Source organism: Aquarana catesbeiana, linkage group LG03, assembly GCF_042186555.1.
Source record: "Aquarana catesbeiana isolate 2022-GZ linkage group LG03, ASM4218655v1, whole genome shotgun sequence".
NCBI lineage: Eukaryota > Metazoa > Chordata > Amphibia > Anura > Ranidae > Aquarana > Aquarana catesbeiana.
In genome coordinates, this window is record NC_133326.1 from 518999351 (window position 1) to 519020030 (window position 20680).

Here is a 20680-nt window from a genome sequence, read left to right on the forward strand (position 1 = left end):
AAATCGTTGTTCTGCCTCTGTCTGGCTCCATTTCACCAAAAGAAAATTTTCCTCAGTTGACTGGATGTGGTTTGGGCTATGAGAGGCCATCTGTTACTGCTTCCTTCAGGAAGATTGATGTTTTTGTTATAATCCCCAGTGGACACCATATGGGTACACCAGCTTTGCTCCACCATCTCTAGGTGGCTCAGGCAGACTATCATCCAAGCTTATGATCTCAAGGCTCTGGTTCCATCCTTTCCTGTCAATGTGTACTCTACTAGATCTGAGAGTGCTTCTTGGGATTAAGCAATTATTTTCAGATTTGCAAGGTTGCCACCTGGCCTTCATGTAACACCATCACTAAGTTCTACCTGATGAATGTTGTGGTCTTATCTGATGTCAGCTTCTGGTGTAAAGTTTTTCGGGTGGCTCTTTGAGTTGCAGGCAGTCCCCAGTTCTTTCTTGGATGGTTGTGCCTAAGGTTAGTGCTTGTTTGCTGTCCCCCTCTATTGGACTGCTTTTAGACATCCAGAAAACTAAAGACTTCCTTTGTCCTTCAAGGGATGAAAAAGAAAATAGAATTTTTGTACTTACCACTATATCATTTACATGGAGTTCATTTAGGGACATGTGTTTCTGATCATGTTCTCAGTACTGCTTTGCTACAAAGCAGAGCCACTCTGGAAATATGAGGGGTTGATCTGGGCTAGCCTACAGTTTTTACTTTTTGTCAGTGTCCAGTCCTACTGAAGGTGCAGTATACTCAAAGGTAAAAGACTTCCTGTGTCCCTCAATAGACTCCAAGAAAAGGATTTTACAGTGAGTACCTATTTGAAGCCTGAGATGGAAAAATGTCTTGAGGCAAAAGACTTAGGAAACTGTAAAACGAGTTGCATTGTGCTATGCTACCATATGGCTGATGTACAATTAGTTGCGTTGTATTGTGCTACCATATAAGTGATGTAATGAAAACACAATCACATCAATACATAAACAGTATATAAAAGTTTTTACTTTTATTGAGCTTTATCTTAATGCTACACAATATTCTTTTGAGCTGAAATTATGATAAAAAGATGACAATGCTTTAAAGAAAAACAAATATATAAGTTGGGAATCACATAAATATATTTAATTGCAGAAAAATAAAACTGAGGCATAGAAATTAGTATCTGTAAATTCCCCAAAAAATTTGAGATACTGTACAAGAATTTTAAGTAAGAGCTCTAACCCAGGGATTTGGTTAGTCCTGAAGTTTAGAAATAATCTCTATTCTCAAACAATTCTGGACTAGAATTTTTTCTAGCGGGATTGCTGATTAGCGGACTTATTTTTCCAATAATTGATTTTTTTAATTTATTTTTTCATTAAAACCTGAATGTAGAAAAAGTTAATTCCTAGGGTGACCAAAACCAATGTTGATATCGACACTCTGAATCACTCACTGGCCTTCTGCAATTCTCTAGGACCTCACTGGTAAGGGTTTACTATAACACAGTAGTGTGAAAATGCCCTTTAAAGTGTAAAAACCCAGGACATACATGTAATATGCTGCCTACAGTCCTTAGATGTGGTGGCTCTATTAGTTTTTATTTCTTAGGCTAGGAACATTTTTAGCAAATACAGAAGATACCTGTAGTGGTCTTGTAACTCTTCGGTGAGCTGAACTGACAGCACAAACACAATATTTTCCTTCTACAGCACCCTCTTGTATATACCCACTGAGGTCAAATGTCCTTGACTTTTAGTGGGGGTTTTGGACAGATAGGTGCCTGTCAAAATTCTAAATTTGCCACCATAAAGTTAGGAGGGTTAGAGCCCAGAAATCGTGGCAGAGTCCAGGAAAATCATACTTGCAACTTTCACAGGTAAAAGGACCTTTAAAGTGACTATAATACCTTTCCTGCTCTGTGCAGTGGTTTTGCATAGAGATGCCCTGATTTTCTTCTTTTCGAGCTCCCTGCTGGCGCTCCTGTCTCCTCCTGCCTTCATCCCCTCCCCCTCCAAGCCACTTGTGTTGGCTCACTCTCAAACTGCACTGTGTGCGTCTACTGACAAACAGTGCAACTTGGCTCGGCCCCCCCATCACTGGATTTGATTGACAGCAGATGGAGCCAATCCTATTGAGTCCAATGTGGAGGGAAGTAGAGAGACGCACCAGACCAAAATCGGGCTCAGGTAAGTATTGGGGGAGGGGGAGTTACGCCTGAAAGGTTCTTTATTTTAATGTAGAGAATGCATTAAAGTGGAGTTCCACCCACAAATGGAATTTCCGCTTTAAGTGGTGGTGACCCCCTGACATGCCACATTTGGCATATCATTTTTTTTTGGGGGGGGGGGGCAGATACCCAGTTTTTATGGGCAATCCAGCTCCCACTTCCTCCCGGGGCACCAGAAGGAAGTTCACCTCTCCCCCTCCCTCCCTGCAATCTTCTGGGACACTTCACAGGTCCCAGAAGATTGCCCGACCATGCGCAGTGCACGCCCAGCTGTGAAGTCACAGCCGGGCGCCCACAGTTAGAATGTCGGTGCCGGGGAGAGGAGAGGGGCTTTGTGAGCCCATAGCGCTGGACCATGGGACAGGTGAGCGTCTGATTATTAAAAGTCAGCAGCTACACTTTTTTGTAGCTGCTGACTTTTAAATGAGTAGAACTCTGTTTTAAGGTAAGAAAAACAAAAAACTTTAGCATTTGCAACCACCACCTTAAACTAGACTGGCATCCTATGATTACATGTACCCGACTGTACATGAGATGCAGCAAAAACTCCCTGGGCGAGACCCCAGCCTCCCTATGAGGTCCAAGTCAAATTCCAGCTTTTCAGACACCTCCAGCCAAAGTTTCTCTGGTGCTCCATCTCCGGATTGTGTCCACTCCTTCTGGGAAAGCCACTTCCAGCAAGGCAATGCAAGCTTAAGCCCCATACACACTATTGAATTTTCTGCAGGATTTTGTCTTCAGATTTGCCAAAACCATGTAGTGCAAGGGCCCGTCTGCATACAAATTGAAACTCTTAGGCTGGGTTCACACCTATGCGAAATGGATGTAGGTTACATCGCATCCAATTCACACGACATTTTAAAATACGTTCATTTGAACGAGGCTGGTTCCAGTATGTGTGTTGCATTCGCACTCTGCATTGCCCAAAAAACATGAGCGTTTTCTGGGCATTGTGGTGCGAATTGCAAGCACATTATCTTCTATGGGAACGCATCTGATTCGCAGATGCCTTCTGTTGTGAACAGGCGTTCTCTCCCCTCTTTACTACACCTCCCCCCTCTCCCTGCTCAGCTGATCCGCAGCTACAACGGGAAGGAACCTCTGAACAGCTGTTTTTTTCTCTTCGCAGAGAAAACGGAGCTGGAATCCGCACCGCACATGTGTGAACCCAGCCTAAAGGTTTGACCTCATATTATATGGTTTTGGTAAATCTGAAGACAAAAATATGCAGAAAATCTAATAGTGTGTATGGGGTCTTAGGGTTTGTCTCACAAAAGCACATGGGTGCCTGGCCTGAGGAAGGATGAGAACTGACAAGGACACATCCAAATATTTATATCCTCTCCCAGTCTGCACCACTGGCAATAAACCACATAGTGGTTGGCCAGGGGACATCATTATTGTATCTTCGTGCACTTTTGCCAGGGCCACTCCCCAGCAGCAGGTAACCCAGAGCTTGGCAGAGACCACATGAACACAGAGTTATCAATCAGGCTTTGCAACACTAATGGTGGGTTCACACTCATGGGAATTGGATGTGGATTTCTCCGCATCCAATTCGCATGGCAGGAGTGTGTGAGTGGCTCTCAATGGAGCCGGTTCACACATCTTCAGGGTGGCTGCAGAGCGCACTGCAGACAGGTTCTGTGCGTCTTTAGCTCAGTTTCAGGTCCGAATTCAAGGCAAAAATTCTGACCTGGCACGGTGAACAGGGACACTCCGGACCCCCTGCTGTGCCCTGCGCCGGACATAGAGGGAAAACAGGTCTGTAATCCAGCCTGGGTAACAACTACGGTTTCCTCTATAGATACAATAGTCAGTGAACGTTGAGACCCTGGGCCAGGAAGTGTGTTACAGATTTACCGGGTAAAAATAAAGGAAAAGAAAAATGCACCACCACATCTAAGGACTGGTAAACTGCAGTATATTACCTTTTTTGTTTTTGGGTTAAGATACATTTTAGACAACAATTTTCTGGCCTGTCGATTTGGAATTATCTCAATTAGCCAACGTGTTAGGTGTGTGCTTAAGACCGGTTTTCCGAAAAGTCCTGCAAGCAGCATTTTTGGCACGGGTTGGGAGCACTGTATTTAGCACTCCCGAAACACTCTGCTCATTGGAATGAATGGGCATCGCTTTCAAAGTGCCTGAAAAGCGATTTGAAAGCGCTGCAACACAGGAGTTTTTAACCCCTTCTTTGGGGTTAAAAGCGACCCCTTTCACACCGAGGGCATTTTGCAGGCGCTATAGCGTTAAAAATAGCGCCTGCAATCTGCCCTCAAACAGCTGCAGCATTGTCTCCAGTGTGAAAGCCCGAGGGCTTTCACACTGGAGCACTGCGCTGGCAGGACGTCAGGAAAAGTCCTGCCAGCAGCTTCTTTGGAGCGGTGAAGGAGCGGTGTGTTTACCGCTCCTCCCCATTGAAATCAATGGGGCAGCGCTGGGATACCGCCGGCAAAACGCTGCTATTGCGGGCGGTTTTAACCCTTTCTCGGCCGCTAGCGGGGGTAAAAGCGTCCCGCTAGCGCCCGAAATGCGCCGCAAATCCGACGGTAAAACGCCGCTATAAATAGAGGCATTTTACCACCGACGCTATAGGCGGCTCGGTGTGAAAGGGGTCTAAGAGTTCTCATCAGCTCCCTGGTAGTTGAGAGCTACATGCTGCCAGTCGCAATGGATGACGCTAGTTGTAGTTCTCCCAGTCACAGAACTCTGTAAATTAATGACGTGGGCAGAGCTGCACCAGATTTTGCACTCTTCAGTTTTAGCAAATCATCCTCATGGTCACCTTCCCCATTCAAAGTGAGTGTCTGTGTAAATCCAACACCAGCCATAGATCTCGCTCACTGCAACTGCAAAACCTCTTCCCATGATGAAGTGCTCTGGCTAGCAGCCAACCACCAAGACACTGCCACTCTATGCTTACTGGGTAAGGTGATAGTGTCTTTTTTAGCACTGTAAACATGGCCATACACAATCCTCATCTATCAATGTAAATGCCAGAATAGCAAATAACAGTTTCATGATGGAACTGTCAACTATTTTATCCTTGAATTACCAGTTTTCATCATCCAAGTACTGTAATAACGTTATAATAATTGTATCTTTTTTATTTATTTTTTTTTGCAACAACCAAATTTCGTGACCAGCAAAACATATATTGCTCTTACAACATTGGGAATGCTTTAGGGGTTGATGTAGCTCTAATAAAATTCCTACCTAGGCATCTGAAACTAGTGAGTAATCCCAAAACGTATTACAGTTCCAGTGCAGGTTGATGTTGTCTGAAGACCTTGAGAAAAAAAAAATAAATCTTGGTCCCATATTCTTCATTGCTTCGGTTTATCTCTGGTCCAGTTGCTTTCAACTGCACTTAACACTGGTAAATTGCACACACACAAAAAAAAAAAAAAAAAAAATTCACAACTTCACAAATTAAATAGAAAGAAACAAACTGCAGTCACAATTCAGTAAACTTAATAAAATTCCATCAGAGAAAAAAATAAATGTGAAAACATCAGTTTGACGAATATGGTTCTCAACTAAATTTGTACAGACTCATGCGTTCAGTTTTGCAATATTCTTAGAGCTATCTTTATGTTTTAAATAAAATTTACAATAGAATTAACAATCTGTATAAGTTATACTTCTTTTTCACAGCTCATTTTTTTTAATACTTCACACCTTCCAAACAGACACAAAAACAATTTCCTTTTTTCCTTTACATGTACCATAGAAAAATTCCAGTGGGCCGTGCCGTTGTGAGAATCAGCGCGCAGCTTCTATTGTGTATGGGCTAGAAAGAAAAGAAAAATTGAAGAGAGTATTATTTGGTCTCATGCTTTATAGTATGCTATAGTTTTTAACAGCATTCAATAAACTCATGAGGGTCAATTCACCAAGCTGCAATAAATATTGCACCTTCGTTTTTTTTTAATCTCATTATCATTTTCTCAGAATGTTCAGCTAACAAACAGAAATCATGCTTAAATATAGAAGCATTCCACTAAGGCTTGGTTCACATTGATGCGGTGTGCGAATTGATGCAATTTGTGTTTTGACAGGTGTAAATTTAATGCAACTTCTGAGGGGACTGGAATTCGCATTGCACTTGACCCTTTTTTTAACCAGATCAAAATCGCACTGCATCAATGTGAACGGCCTTCATAGACAACAAATGTACTTTCAGGTTAGATGCGAATCTATGAATTTCAGGTCGCATCAGATTCGCATGAAAGTGAACTGGGTCTAAAGAGGCAGCCCCTTTGGACTTTCGGGGGGGGGGGGAGGACCATGTCAGCGCCCCCCCATCTGCACTCTTTTGCTGTCTCTGCACTAAGACAGTACATGGACTTGAGCAGCCAGATACCAAACCATCTCACCTGGGGAGAGGTAGTGATGTCACTGACCATGGTACGTGCCAACTTCTGAACCTATACAGGGTGCATGCCTGCAGTAGGTGGCAGCAGATAAAATAAGTGAACAGGATTTTGCTTTTCACAGCATTGGATAATTAAAGTGATTTCAAAGTCTTTTTTTTTTTTTTTTTTTAATAACAAAAAAACATGATATACTTGCCTGCTCTGTGCAATAGAATTGCACAGAGAAGCCCCGAAACTGCCTTCTCTTCTCTGCAGAAAGCTGCTTGCTATGGGGGCACACCTGCTGGCTTGATCCCAAGCTGCACTGCCTGCATCCATCAACACAGACAGCATGGTTATCGATCTCTATATGAAATATGGGGGGCTGATGTACTGTATTTGGTTTGATTTCAGTTCATTAGGCAGCCCATTTAAATGAAGGGACTGCCCTAACACAACATGTATAAAAACACCCATGTGTTGTCACAAATATGTGAACCTAAGCACCCAAGGATCCTGCCAAAAATAAAAAGGGTCTCTGCCCTGTCGCCTCTCATGGTGCCAGCACCACTACAACAGAGAGCGCAGTAGTCAGTATTGTGGGTGGAGTGGATGCAGCAGGTCAGGACAGGTATAAGGCACACTGTCACAGGCACTTGCGTCACGCTGTTACGGCCAGGCTGTGCTGGGTTCCTGGCTGACAGATCATAGGCACACTTTAACTGTGTTGAAAAGGCAATAAGCCTCAGTTCACATTAGGATGTGGTGAAGAAAACCTGCAATGCGTCTACCACTCCTGCACCACATTTAAATTGCATGCTGGTCCCCAAACCCATCCCATGTGGGTTTGGGAAATCTCATGCCATATTAGGACACAGCAGCTGTGTCCATGCAGCCGCATATCCCAATAGACAACAATGGGACGCTGGCACGGGGATGCACGCGACACCTGGGCATCCCTGTGGAGGTCAAAGATGGACTTGTATGGGGTACACAGCTAATTGCTCCATGTGAACAGGGCCTTGTTATCATTTTCCACCTGCTAGTCAATGGGAGAAGATAACCAGCTTGTATTTCTGTTTAGCCCAAAGCTCTTACTGCTGGACTAGGCGATATATTGACTGTACGCATCATGTTTTGGGCTTGCTTAAAGTGCATGTAGACCCCCCCTATCGTTTTCAGCCAAGGAAGCTGGCATCTTTGCTTCTGTTTCTTCTACTGCCATGGTGCTGCACTTGATCAGTTATGACCCCAGCCATTGGATGGTTTGACAGTTTGGTTGAGAGCACAACCAAATGGGAGTGTTACATTTACAGCACGTGCTGGAAATGAAATGGTTTTATGGGTATGGTTTTACTTCTGCTTTAAAGACCCTTTCACCACAAAATGTTAAGAAAAATCCTCTTATATAAAATTTCCAAAACAGATGAAGGTTTATTCATACTTAGGCCTCTTTCACACAGACTTCAGCTTGTCTAAGAGCAGTGTGAACGGCGAGCTTTTACAAAGCATTTTTAGAGCTTTCAGCAAGCTTTGTTGAAGCTTTTAAAGTACCATTCTGCTCCAGTTTGTAAATGGTGAACACAAATCCTAATGGGAATATTGACTGCCACTTTAAACAAGCTAGCAGGCTTCAGCAATACCTGAAGCTGGTTGAAAAAGCCTGCTGAAATCAGATAGCAGCTTGTTTAAAGTAGCAATCGACATTCCCATTAGGATCTGTGTATAGCATTTCCAAAACAGGAGCTGAAGGGCACTTTGGCTTGAAGCTTGTCAAAAGCTTGCTGTTCACATTGCTACAAAAGCTGAAGCACGTGTGCTTTCTCCTAGTTCACTGAACCAGAGCACATGGCGTTTTTTTTTCCCCCTGTACAATTCCATGCCCTGGACCCAAAATATTGGATTTCTGACTTCCCATAAAATCAGTTTCTCTGAGTTCATTAACAGACACAGCGCCTCCTTATTCAGAACCATAGGGTTATATTACCCCCTACAGGAGTAGGAAACTAGGCAGGGGGGAGGAGAAGGAAAAAAAAAAAAAAAAAAAAAAAGAAGACTTGGCTACACCCTTGGCACCCGCTGAATGAAGGTACGCACCAGTGAATGCGAAGCCAGGGGGCGTTGAAAGACAACCGTCAAAACCAACACCTGGTCCTTGATGGTACTCAAGGCTAAATTCTTTTCAACGCCCCTCTGAAGAAAAGTCAAAATCCGAGCCACCGAAAAGGAACGTGGGTGAAACCCCACTGACTGACACCATGAAATGTACGCTTTCCACATCCGATGATATACCTTTCTGGAAGTAGACTTCCTAAGCTTTGAGTAGTGTCGGAATCACCGACGCAGGTAAGCCTCTATCCATCAAACAGCCAGGCCATTAAAGCCAGCGATGGTAGAGCAGGGTGGAAGATCGGCCCTTGGAATAGCAGATCTTCCCTGAGGCAGCCGCCAGGGGGTGTCTGCAACCAGATGCACCAGGTCAGCGTACCAGGACCGACAAGGCCAGTCCGGGCCACTAGAATGACCGGAATTCCTCCGGCCTCAATTCTGCGTAACAGCAGAGGCAGAAGCTTGAGAGGAGGAAAGGCGTAGATCAGACGATACTGGCCCCACAGAGCCACCAGAGTGTCTGAGGCACAAACCTCTGCAACTTCCTGTTGACCCGGGATGCCATCAGATCTACCAATGCAGACATATCTGTTGTAAATGCTTCCTAATAAAAGGGACCACTCCACTCGTTCACTTGTTGACTGAGGCAATCCGCCTGCCAGTTGTCCACCCCCGGAATATGGATGGCGGAGATGGCCAGGAGGAAACACTCTGCCCACTGGAGAATGCCGGCCCGCTAAACACACTCCTTGTTCCTCACTGGTGGTTGACATAGGCCACCGCTGTGGCATTGTCCGACTGGATCCATATTGGGAGCCCCTGAAGTCAATCCATCCAATGATTCAGCGTCTGATCACCCGGTGTTCCAAGATGCTGAAAGGTAGCCTAGATTCGTCCAGCGACCCTGAGCAGAGCTCAGGCCCAGGGACTCCTCCCCACCCGGACAGACTAGCATCAGTGGCGACCACCGTCCAGTACAGAGGGAGAAAGGATTTCCCCTGCCAAAGAGTTGGGGAACAAAGCCACCAGATCAGGGACCCTTTGGTTCCTTGGCTCAGCTGAATCTGACTGTCCAGAGACCCTGGACATGTGTCCCATTTTAACAAGATCTCCTTTTGTAGGGGTCTCGTATGGAACTGAGCAAACGAGACCACCTCAAACGTAGACACCATCAGGCCTAGCACCTGCATGCAAGTCAGCAGGCAGACCCACCTGCTGGACAGCAGTAAGCAGGTTGCCGCCTGTAACTTCTGGAGTTTGTCCTGCGGAAGAAACACTTGGCCAGAGCGGAATCCAGTCAGACCCAGATAAACCAATTTCTGAACTGGAATCAGCGCAGACTTTTGGTAATTTATCAGCCAACCAAAATTTGCCAGAGTCTGAATAGCGATCTCCAGGTCGCCCCTCAGGGTCGCTGGGTACTCTGCTCGCAGCAGGTCATCCAGGTAGCCCAGAACAGTAATTACCCACTGGTGCAGCAGCAAAACGGGGCCAACACCTTGGTGAAGACCCGAGGAGCAGAGGCGAGACCAAAGGGTAATGCTGCAAACTGACAATGCTCCTCTCCCACAGCAAAGCGGAGGAACCGCTGGTGGTGTGCACACATTAGAATGTGCAGGTAGGCATCCTTGATGTTGATGGAGGGAAGAAAGTCCCCCTGGTGAAGAGATGCCACCACGGAGCGAATGAGCTCCATTCTGAACTTCCGCACCAAGTGGTTCAGGGTCTTGAGGACCAGAATCAGACGTACTGTACTCTTTTGGGGATCATAAAGGTTTAAATAAAAATGCTGGAAACATTCTGACACTGGAACTGAGACAATCACCCTTTGAAGCAACAGGCCTTGCACCGCCCCATGGAGGGCTAACAAAACAGTCCGGAGACAGACGCAGATTGGATTGAAAAAATCTGCTTGGGGGACAAGACTGGAATTCGATCTTGTAACCAGACAGAATCACTATTGCCTCGTTTCCACCGAGTGTATCGGTTCGGTACGCTATTTTGGGTGTTTCCATTATGAAAGCTGCCCATACAACCGAACCGAACCGCTCCATTCAGGGTCCTGTTTCAGATGTGGGGCCACAGAAAATAGAACGGTTCAGTTAGGGCGGAGCTACGATACATTCCACTGATTGGTGGACGTGTGACGCCATGCTAAGCATTTTTTTATAAACCCACGTATGGCCCCTGTCGGTCCAACTTGCAGTGGAAACGCTCACCTGAATAGGCCGGACCATTCTAGGCCTTCCAAACTGTACCGACCCGAACCGATCAGTGGAAACGAGGCATTTGTGGACCCACATGTCATTTATCAGAGAGGTCCACGGGCCCGGAAACCAGCAAAGACGTCCTCCCACCCGGACTGCGGCTGAGGGCGCCCCTTCGTGCCGAATGAGCCTTATCTGGGGGTCTGGAGAACCCCGCTCTCGGTTTGCCTGAACAGGGTCGCTTCGAACCTCCCGAGGGAGGCTTGAAAGACTGAGCCTTTATCAGTGGACCCTGAGGGACGAAAAAACTTTGTGCGCCGACAAGGAAGGACCACGCTAGCTCCTTGCCCTTTTTTGACTGTGGAAGAAAAGTACTTTTCCCCCCTGTGACACTCTTAATGATATCATCCAGAGTGGCCCCAAACAAACGATTGCCTTGAAAAGGTAGATCAGCTAGGGCTTTTTTAGAGGCCTGGTCCACAGTCCAACACTTCAGCCACAATAGCTGCCGAAGCACCAAAGGACTCCAGGGCCGCTATCAGTGCGTCAACGGATGGCTGGGACCCAGAGGGACCTGCAGCCTCTGATAAGGGGTCAGATGGGGAAAAATGCTCCTGAGACTCCATAGGGGAAGAAGAGATCTCCCACACCAAGAGAGACCACTGCAAAGGTCCTGGTACCGCCGGTAGCGGTACCAGGACACCCCACAGCCTGCAGCAGGGAGAGGAAGGGACCCCACCAGACTCACCACCCCACTGGGCGTAGCGCTTGCTGTCTAGAGCGTAGACCCCCACACACACACACACACACACACACACACGTGGCGTCCGAGGAAGGAGGATAACACAGGAGTCAGCACCGGGTTAAAAGAAGGAGCTTCCGCCTGCTTAAAACGTTGTCTGGGCTACACAGTAATGGCCGGTGCTGCCTGAGCACAAAAAAAAAACCAAAAACACACCAAATCATGGCCGCTGAGCTACACAAACATGGCCGCCAGCCATAAGAAGTCAGCAGGCACTAGGAGGAAAAGACACCGGCTACAGCAAAATGGCCACGCTACACAAGGCTGACACAGACCCCAGGTAAGCCCCTGAAAGAGAAAGAGGATCCGGGCACCGAACCCCCGTGAACACTGCACCTGGCAGCGCGCACCCCCTGGCCACCAATACTTAACCCCATCCCCCAGGATCCACCATGGCACCACACTAACCCATATAGAGGAGGGAGGGGGAAAGGGGGGCTACCAGGGGACCTCCAGGGACCATCCACCCCAGGAAGAGAGGGTGCAAGGGTGGAGGGAAACCCGCAGGACCGACCAACCCGGGGTGGGGCACACATTCACCGCAAACTCACCAAGGGGAGGGGGGGGGACAGACAGAACCTCCTCGCCACCGAAGTGGTGGGGGCTGTCGGCCACAAGGGACGCTGCGACTCGAGCAGAGGCCAGGTCGTATGCAACCTCACAAGACGTTTAACTCGCAGGGCCAGCCCCCATCCAGTGGGGCTATGTCGAGGCTGACCTAGCGCGTAGCCGCAGTCTGCACGCGCTCGCTGGCCAGACTGGGGAGACCACTGCATCAAGTGTCCAGCCCGTCACCCAGTACGGCAGTTCATTGCAGATCTCACCGGAAAAAAATCCAGGAAAACAAAACAAAAAATAAAAATTTGCCAGGACTAGAGATCCCAGCAAGGAACTAGGTCCTTACTCCTGACTAGGCAAAAAAAAAAAAAAACTGAAGGCCTATAGCATAGAGGGGGGTGTATATCACCTAGGACTGCCCATGGGCGTAGCCAAGTCTTTTTTCTTCCTAGTGTCCTACTCCTGTAGGGGGCGATATAACCCTATGGTTCTGAATAAGGAAGTGCTGTGTCTGTCAATCAACGAATGAGAAATAAAAAAAAAAAAAAAAAAAAAAAAAACTTTGCTCCCCTATCTTTTATTCTTGTAAAAAACAAATCCAAAAAGTACCCTACACTGAAATATGTAGTTGGGAGCCTGATTGGACTCTATGCTATGAATACATTGCATGCAATTATGCCCAGTGTAATGCCTACCAAGTTCATACTTGTGAAAATATGTTTTCCCTTTTTTGCAGCCAAACTGGGATTACACCTAGGTTTGCGGATAGATAAAACCTATTTGTTTCATTCTCCTATTCACATAGCATTAACAAAAGAAAAAAATATATATATATTTAAAAATTCTGCTTACCTTTTTCATGGTCTTTTTTGAAAACTCCAGGACTGAAAGATTCTATTTAGTTTTCCCTTTCTATGTAATGTTTTTAAGGGAGGTGGGGAGCTGTGTTTCAAAACATTAACCCTGTCCAAACATTGCCGACAGAATGCATTAAGTTAAAAAAAAAAAAAAAAAAAAATTGCCTTTGTAACCTTTTTAGCTTGTAATATACAAGTACCAGCATACCTTATCTATATGCCCCCAGCATGCACAGTTGGCCACAAGCCTGTAAATAATGATTTGCAGGTTTCCACCCACTATCCTTACAAGCAAGCTGTAATGCCTTTAAAGTGGCTACACACAGTTATTATTGTAAAGCTAACCCCAATATATTGAATATAATTTTGTTTATATTATAGCTGATTTTATGTTGGTATGCTTATATGTAAAATATTAAAAACTAAAACTAAATGAGCTATAAAACCCTTCAAATATATGAATTTGGGAGGAAGGACCATCCATTGTCATCTATGGAGCAGCGGATGACTGACCACTGACACCCGCCGACATCTGTTACGGTACACTAAAAAACATTACCTATCCGTCAGGTAGTTAGTTTCCATCTAGAAACAGAGGACAGCGGGCTGTGTCCGTGTCCACTCTGCATCAGACAAGGACCTGTCATCCGCCCGTTCAGCGAAGATCCTCTGCTGAGCGGGCGGACTCCGCAAACTTGAAAGGGGCCTAAGGGCGCAGACTCTTTTCTACCACAAGAATATCTTCAGTTTTTCTAGTAGAAAAAAAACTAAAAGTGATAAAAAGATGATACCAGAATTATGAAATATTCAACATAAAATGGTCCATTTTCAGATGAATGTAAAAACAAAGAAAAAAAAAAAAAAAAAAAAAAATTCTTCATAAAACCAGACCAAATGCAAATAAAAAAAAAAAAAAAAAAAAAAATAATATATAAAAAAAATATGTATATCGTTATGAAAACTTAAATTGCAGTTTCTGTTTGCAGGAGAGAATACATGAAAACAAAAGTTAAAAATGTCATGCAATATTAGTGAAATAAAATAGCTGTATTGTGTAGCTAATTACCCAATTTAAAAATTTATGGTCATTCTTTTGAATTCGTTTTTATACAAAATGTAACACCAAAACATTCTATAAAATAAAACAGCACATTCAATGCACGCGAGTGCCTGATAACATTTCTAAATATAATCTCTTCAGAATACACCATTAGCATAAATAGATGCAAAACAATATGGGGCTTCTGTAATACCAGGAAATGAAAATGCTGCCTTGTTCCATATGTGCGCTTGTGTAGGTAACTGAACACTAGTTTGGTTGCCATTGGTAATCATAATCACAAATCTTTCCCCAGGTTTACCACCACCCTTTGCTTTAAGTTTTTATTGTCAGAATTTGTGGCACCTTTAAAAACGGGAGCAGTATTAGAAGTTAAGCTGGTTTCTGAGTAATTTATTTAGCATTGTAAACATAAATGCCTATGTTAGATCCTCATATAAATTCACCTTCAGCATGGTTAGATTTGTGTTGTGAAAGATTCATCAATCTTAGAAAAACGCTAATATTTATAAAAGCAGTGAATGTGACATTCAAACATTCACTGCAGGTATGTTCCTAATGCACACGCTTGAAAACTACATTAGATTGCAGGGAATGCGTGGTGAAGGTCACCTTTCCTTTACTTGCATACTGACTGATATGACATACAAACCCCTTATTTTCATAAAAAAAAAAAAAAAAAAGGAAGAAGAAGAGGACACACACAAACCAGTGATCAAATCTTTCAAGAAAAATGAAAAGAATAGGAATTTTACCCATGCACCAGTTTATATTAGTGCAGTAGGGGAAAATGACAGCACAATTTGACTTCATATTTTCCATAAATATTCCAACCTAAAAGACCCCTAATTTGATTTAAAAAAAAAAAAAAGTTATGACCCAAGGAAACAAAAATCTAAATGTTTTCTTATTTTGAATGTATATTAACAGTATTATATTAAATAGTAATAAATGATAGAAATACTTACAAAACCCTCTAATTGGCAACAAACTTGCCACCAATACTCACAAGTACATTTAAAGTACATGTAAAGCTGAATTTTTTGTTTGTATTGGATAGAGCAAGCTAAGGCCCGTGTTTTATAATTTTTTTTTTACTGTCCGTGTCCCACCAGGAAGATTTTTCTTCAATTCCCGTCCCAGAGACAACAGGAAAAGGAAATCTTTACAAAATAAGAGGAAACACCCCCTTTGATAGTGGTCACTAGACTAGGCATCTCCAATGGAAGATTTGGCCTCAATTGTTGTTTCGGTGATAACTCTAAAATTTTGTATATTCCATTACACTCTGTTCTGGAGAAAATGGGGACCACAACAAAAGTGGTGCATCTCTCTAGCAAGAACACAGAAATAAAAAATAAAAATAAAAAAAATTCTAATCTTTTTTTTTTTTTTAATTCAAAACACTGGACTAGCATAAATTAAATATAAATATGACCACAATTAGGATTTAATGTGTGGTTTTCAATCTATATGGAAAAGATTTAATTATTGTGTTCCGTTTCATTATACATCTGTGCATCACACCCTGAGAAGTGCCAATTCTCTCTCAATGCATATTTATTTCTTCCCCAAATTCCGTTATTGGAACATAACCTTCATTACATGCAGCTTCTAAGAAGCAGTTGCTCTGCAAAGTTTTCTCAGTAACACACAAAACAAAAATCAGATTTAGTGGCTTTTATTTACACTTTTTGTACATTTCAGAGCAATACAGTTACATTTGTTTCATAATTTCTGACCTGCAAACAGATACCTTAATGAAAAACAAACTGGAAAAAAAAAAATATGCATTTGATAAAGATACATCCAAAAATGTAACAATGAGACATTTAACAAAATCACAACATGTCTTCGTTAGAACAGATCTTAAAAAGGAGCCAGGAGAAAAATGACTTTTTTTTTTTTTTTTTTTTTATCCTTTTTAACAATTGCGTTTAATATGACCATATCACGCTGGCCACATTTATTTTAAGATTTGATCTCAACTTTCGCCCCAATAATAAATTTAAGAAATAAAAATGCTACACTGTAAATCTAACTTATGTACATTATATTTTCTTTATAACATGAATCCACTATCACAGGTGATCAAATAAATGACAAACAGGCAATATAAAAAAAAAATAAAATAAAAAAATTTGTACAGTTGGCAGGTCCACATTAACAGGCAGGGGCTATGGTAAATACACGAACGTGGTGCCATTTTAAGCCTGTTTAGTAGAGACCTGTCGTTGCATAAATAGTTAATTTTGTTCCTTTCGGGTATCTTTAGTGAAGTGAAATGAAGCTCTGCAGACTTTTTAAACAAAAAGAAAAAAAAAAAAAGGAGGAGATCTCACTCCAGCCAAGACCACATAAAAGTGTTTAAAAATATTTATATGTCTAAGCTATGAAAAACAAAAAAAACAAACCACTAAACTTGCCTACCTTACGTGTGTGGCAGGGATCACGTTTCAAATTGTGTCAGAAGGGCCCGCACTTCTGGAGTGAGCTGTTTGGCAGCCTTGGCTGCCTCTGTGATGGCCTTGCGGTAAAGACCTTTTCTCTTCTTGTTAAATCGTGACTGGAAGTTTTCTAAAAAGGGGGACAGCTGTGACAAAGCAAGAAAGGATGTGGTTGGGGACCCAAACCATGATATGCGGGCCTCCTGCCGCACAAGCAGGCCGTTATCTTTCCGACTGATAGTAATGGTAAGAATACGGGCAGGCCACCAAGGGAAGCCATATATCTTAGCCCATACAATGTCCCCAACACATATGGTCCTGCCATCACTGGTCATGCATTTAGAGACATTTTTGGAAAACACCTTTATTTTCAAGGAATTGCTCAATTTTTTCTCTTCTTTTGAAGAGGCGGAAGATGATGAAGAAGGTGCATGCATGCTGCCTGGGGGGAAATCAAAGTTTTCAGTAGAACTACACTCAGAGTGGGTGGATTTCAAATCATCTGTACTATCACTACTACACACTGAAGCAGTGGAAGAGTCTGCTTTTTGATTTAGGGTCATGTAAACTGTAATATTGCTTTTGCTGCCTCGCTTGCTCAGTGTTTGCTGCTCATCCTGTTCGTCAGGCGGTACACAGACACTCGTGTTCTGAATATCACTGCTGGCCTCTTGAGGGCCATTTGAAGGGGCCTCACCTGCTGAACGGGTGGCAGTGTGGCGGGTCTGGGGCTTGATACCAATCTTGCTGCTTCGCAAACTCTCAAGTCCAATCTTGAGTGAAGAGTCATTCTCCTCGTTGCGGTACCTCTGAGGTTTTATACGTAGTCTTGGTGGAAGAGTCCCTGAGCTTGTATTCTGAAGGCGCCGTGTAAAGTGGACTTTGTTATGGGTGTTTTTGGAGGACGATGCATCCTTTTGCTTTTTCTGTGCCTTTTCTTTGGCCATTTTTAATACTACCCTTGCCTTTACATGATCCATATTTTTACTCTGCAGTACCTTTTTTGTGTGCAGCTGGGCTTTTGTAGTATGCGTTTGTGAAGCCACTCTGACCATTTTTCCACGGCCATGGCTAAGACTTGTAACCTTGGACACTGAATTCCGCTTCTGACTTTCATTCTGACTTTTCCCATTTACTTTGTGATCAGTTTTTAGTTTTTTATTCACAGTAGTTACACTTTCATGCCTCCTCCGCTTTCCTTCTTCTAGTTTAAAAGAGTCAGTACCAGTCTTCCTGACCTCCTTTTTATCTGCCACAACATTTTTACATTTGTCACATAATACCTGCCTGGGCCTTAGTTTGATAGCGTTCATTATCGAAGTGGGTTCTTCCCTGTAGATTTTCTTTTTGAGTCTCTTGATTTTACGTGGAGGAGGTTGAGGTATTGACTGGTTATAAGTGTCCCTGATAAACAAAGGAGGGGGGTAAGGAGCTCCTTCATGAAAAAGTGGAGGTGGCTTTGAAGTCCACAGGTTATGAACTCCACAGGGCTCACTGGATTGGACGGGAGAAACATCTGCAGTTCCATCTTCGTTATGCATTTCTTTTTTCGTGTCTTCCTGGAATGATGTGCTTTGTACCTGCGTAGGTTCCTCTGGTTTGTTTTTGTAATCTCGCTTAGGATGAACTGTTACAGGGATTCCATGAGGTCCAAACCTTAAAAAGGGGAAAAAAAAAAAAAGTCATAACTTTAGTAAAGTGTACTTCTCAAATTCAAAATATATTAACGTCACATTATTTCAGCTATTTGCAGGCTTTAAAGCGTTTTTTTTGGGGGGGTTAAAGATCCTGTTCCTTTAACCACTTCCCCACCCCACTGTGGATTGACATCCGCAATGTGGCTCAATTATCCTGACTGGGCATTATAGGACTTACCCGGGGGTGCACAAAGCGGCAATCGGTGGTGCGATGTGTCACTAACACACCGAATCTCCGATCGTTGCAAAGAGCCTATAACGTAGGCTCTTTACCATGTGATCAGCTGTGACCAATCACAGCAGTAACCAGGAAGTGCCGGTAATCGGCTTTCCTCGGTTTGTGCTGACAGGGAGAGCCGATCGGCGGCTCTCCTGTCGGGGTGGGGGGGTGCACTGATAATCAGCGCATTGATTACCAGCGCAGCGCCCCATCAGAAGTGCCCACCACAATGCCAATCGGTAATGACTGTCTGTACCTCATCAGTGGCATCTATTAGTGTCCATCAGTTCTACATATTAGTGCCGCCTCATCAGTGTCCGTCAGTGAAGGAGAAAACAAAATTTTATAACAAACGAAGAAAAACTTTTCAAAAATTTTGGCTTTTAGTTTTGTTTAGCAAAAAATAAAAACCCCAGTGGTGATCAAATACCACCAAAAGAAAGCTATTTGTGGGAAGAAAATGACAAAAATTTAGTTTGGGTCATTCAAAGTGTGACAGCGCCAAAAGCTGAAAATTGTCCTGGGCAGGAAGGGGGAAAGTGCCCTGTATTGAAGTGGTTAAAGCACATTATACAGCACAGTGCTTGTGCTGTGTAATTTGGCTCCCTATAACACCTGAAATACCTGGCTGATCCTGCCAGTTTCTGCCCTCCCCCCTGTAAACTGACCATGGTTCATCATGGCTGCTGAGCCCTGACACTGTGGTCAGTTTACATGCCTCCGTCATCCGCAACCCTGCTCTCTCCTATCCCCCCCCTCCCTGCCTGTCAGCTGATGACAGTGCCTGCCCCCACAACTCCTGCTGCTCAAATAACATCTATATTGTCATACTATTAGCGCTGTGTCCTAATCCTGTGTCCCTGTGTAAGTGATTAAAAATAAATAAATAAAAAAAAGACGATTTATACCTAAATTTCACAGCGCCTCTCAGCGATCACGTGACCGACGCTCTCTCTCTCTCTCTCTCATCCTCCTCTCCCCTCCCAAGTAATGTCAGCAGGGGAAATTCGGCCCCGCCCGCTGCAGCTGCCAGACGGGGGAAAGGAGAGAGCCAGCCGGTCACGTAATCACCGATAGGCGCTGTGAAATGAAGTATAATCAGTGTCTATTTTTTTTTTTTTTTTTTTTTTAATAAAAATCACTCACATAGGGGGACACAGCACGGACAGTATGAAGATGTGAAAGTGGCTTAACCACTTTAAGAGAATATCTCCTAAACGGTGCACATTTAGGAGATATTTATTGCACCTACAGGTAAATCTGATTGCTAGCTTACCTGTAGGTACAAGAGAAGAGGAGGCTCTTTACTATCACTTCAACCAATTCCAGTCTAGGCCATTTCTCTCCTACGTGTAAAAATCATATTTTTCTAGAAAATTACTCAGAACACCCAAAAACACATTATATATATACAAAAACACAACATATAACCCATTTTTTTGGTAAAGATATGAAGAATGTTACACCAAGTAAATAGATACCTAACATGTCATGCTTTATAAAAGGAGCATGCTCGCAAAGAGAGGACAAACTATGGTATTTAAAAATCTCCATAGGTGACGCATAGGTTTACAGTTTACCAGCTCAGAGTTATAGAAGGTCTAGTGCTAAAATGATTGCTCTCGCTAGAACGTTGGTGGCGATACCTCACGTGTGGTGTGAACACCTACGATGTATGCATTCGCTTCTGCATGCGAGCACAAGGGCGCTTTAAAAAAAAAAAAAAAAAAAAAAATGTTTATTTTACACTGTCCCTTTGATCACTTTTACTCCTATCACAAGAAATGTAAACATCCCTTTGTAATAGAAATGAAACATGACAGGTCCTCTTTATGGAAACATCTGGGATCTATAAGACTCCAGATCTCTCCTCTCCCCTGGAAAGCCCAAGAGAGGAAAAAAAAATGATAATATAAATCTAAATATATCTATATACACATACATACACATTATATATATATATATATACACATACACATATACATACACACACACATATATTCATATATATATATATTTACATATATATATATATATATATATATATATATATATATATATATATATATATATATATATATATATATATATATATATATATTATATATATATATATATATATATATATATATATATACATACATATACACACACACATACA

At 43.1% G+C, this 20680-nt stretch overlaps 1 protein-coding gene across 4 annotated transcripts in view; it reads right to left on the bottom strand.

Annotated features, from left to right (window-relative positions):
* Positions 1-1030: 1030 nt before the first annotated feature.
* PWWP2A (PWWP domain containing 2A) overlaps positions 1031-20680 on the bottom strand; it is a 77003-nt gene continuing 57353 nt past the window's right edge. For 2 of the 4 annotated variants that reach the window (XM_073621190.1, XM_073621193.1), the window contains exon 2: positions 15821-18258. In XM_073621190.1, the coding sequence (XP_073477291.1) occupies positions 16605-18258 (1654 nt within the window). In that variant the 3' untranslated portion in view covers positions 15821-16604. Of the gene's footprint in view, positions 5998-15820; positions 18259-20680 lie in introns of those variants that run through there. The other 2 variants (XM_073621192.1, XM_073621191.1) reach the window with 2 other exon arrangements.